The sequence below is a fragment of the Montipora foliosa genome, chromosome 6 (assembly GCF_036669935.1).
Source record: "Montipora foliosa isolate CH-2021 chromosome 6, ASM3666993v2, whole genome shotgun sequence".
Lineage (NCBI taxonomy): Eukaryota > Metazoa > Cnidaria > Anthozoa > Scleractinia > Acroporidae > Montipora > Montipora foliosa.
In genome coordinates, this window is record NC_090874.1 from 68,229,260 (window position 1) to 68,231,187 (window position 1,928).

At 39.4% G+C, this 1,928-nt stretch overlaps 1 protein-coding gene across 3 annotated transcripts in view; it reads left to right on the forward strand.

Annotated features, from left to right (window-relative positions):
- Nucleotides 1–228: 228 nt before the first annotated feature.
- Nucleotides 229–1,928, forward strand: part of LOC138008258 (uncharacterized) — a 59,063-nt gene continuing 57,363 nt past the window's right edge. For 2 of the 3 annotated variants that reach the window (XM_068855537.1, XM_068855536.1), the window contains exon 1: nucleotides 265–792. In XM_068855537.1, the coding sequence (XP_068711638.1) occupies nucleotides 415–792 (378 nt within the window). In that variant the 5' untranslated portion in view covers nucleotides 265–414. Of the gene's footprint in view, nucleotides 793–1,928 lie in introns of all 3 variants that reach the window. The other variant, XM_068855535.1, reaches the window with a different exon arrangement.

A 1,928-nucleotide genomic window follows, 5' to 3' on the forward strand; every position in this document is an offset into this window, starting at 1 on the left:
TGCGACGAAGTGTGGGGTCGAAAATGATTACAAGTGCCTTTGCATTATTTTCACGCATGTATGTTATGGAAAATGAGCAAGAATTGTACTGTCAGACTATTTCCATGTGTAAATTCTTCGACGTAAATAAAAAACAGATCCTTGAAATCTCAAATTTGGCCCTTGAAAGTCCTTGAAAAGTCCTTGAAGTTTGGTCTGAAAAAGTGTACGAACCCTGTATTTTAATTTGCACTTCATTTTCGCATTCAGTTATTAATTGTTCGTATGTAAATAGTTAGCTTTTTACCTCTCGTTGCATTGTTTCAGAAATTGTATATATGTGGAACTTTCTACTTGGGTGCTCAAATTCCGTTGTTCTACCAAGTAACCACATAATGAAATTGGTCCAGTCTGATTGAAGCATTCATCGACGCAATGAGTTCTTCGCAGCGATTGCCGAATGCAAAACCCTCTGAGGGGATCTTATATACGGTCAATCAAACAGCGAAGGTCCATCGAGAGAATGTTGAGGATCGAAGGCCTTCTATTTGGTACTGCGTTGTTAAGTGGATCGTTGGGATCTTCCTTCTAATTTCCGTGCTAACTTGCCTTGTCACCAGCAAGATTTCTTTGCTTTCCATCGCATGCTTTCATGACCCAAGTGGAGCTAGAAGTGATACAAACCGTGAAACCATTTTTATTATGGTTGTACTGACGTTGATGCTCCCTGAGGCCGTCAGTTTCCTCAAGGCTTGTTGGATCAGCCTCTTCCGCAAAAATCACAAGTGGCCAAGCGCCAAAGCTATATTAGTCGTAAGTCTTTTGTACCGAGAAGATTTCTTCTCAGCTCAATTCATAAATTATGCTCAGATTTTAGTTCAAGCGTTATGGATATCAACCTCGGATAATGCAAGTTTCGTGCTCTGATTGGTTCACTCAATCTCGGTTATCAGCTCATATACCTTAGTTTGACCTTATATGGTAAATGATTGATCTAAGTGTTGCTAAGCTAAAAGTTTTTTCGCCGGAAAGCGAAATTTCTCTCTGAAGAAAGCAAAAAAAAAAGTTTTTCTGGACAGCTGGGTTAAATTCCGACGTTTAGAAGTACGTGAAAAGGTAAGAAATGTTTTTGTGACGAGCCTGCGACTGTCTGACCACAAGGTGTTACACGACATCGCATCGGTTCTCATCAAGTTTTTTCAATTTCACTCGGATTTGCTCGCTTTTTTCGCTCGCATTTCGTACTTCCTAAACTTTTGGAGTTTAAAGGAATTTAATAAAACAATTATTCCATACGCGCCTCGTTGGCTATTTACCATCTCATATCCAACGCGCGCTTATGGAATAATTGTTAATTATTCCATGAGCGCGCGTTTGGATATGAGATGGTAAATAGCCAACGAGGCGCGTAGCGCCGAGTTGGCTATAACCAGTCTCATATCCAACAAGCGCGAATGGAATAATTGTTTTATTAAATTCCTTCAACTCCAAAAATTTGGAAGTACGAAATACGAGCGGAAAAAGCGAGCAAATCCGAGCGAAATCGAAAAAAACTTGATGAGAACTGATGCGATGTTGTGTAATACCTAGTTGTCAGACAGACGCAGGCTCATCACAAAAACATTTCTTGCCTTTTCGCGTACTTCTAAACGTCGGAATTGATCCAAACTTTCCACAAAAAAAGTTTTTTTTCTCCCTTTTGGCTTTATTCAAAGAGTAATTTCGCATTCCGGCGAAAACATTTTAGCTTAGCAACGCTTAACGCAATCATTTACCATATAAGGTCAAACCAAGGTATATGAGTTGATAACCGAGATTGAGTGAACCAATCAGAGCACGCGAAATGCATTATCCGAGGTTGAGAATTTAATAATTGTTAATTATCTACAATCGACAATAATCATTTCTGTTATGAATTGCCCTTTGCATTGTGCGATGACGATGCATGC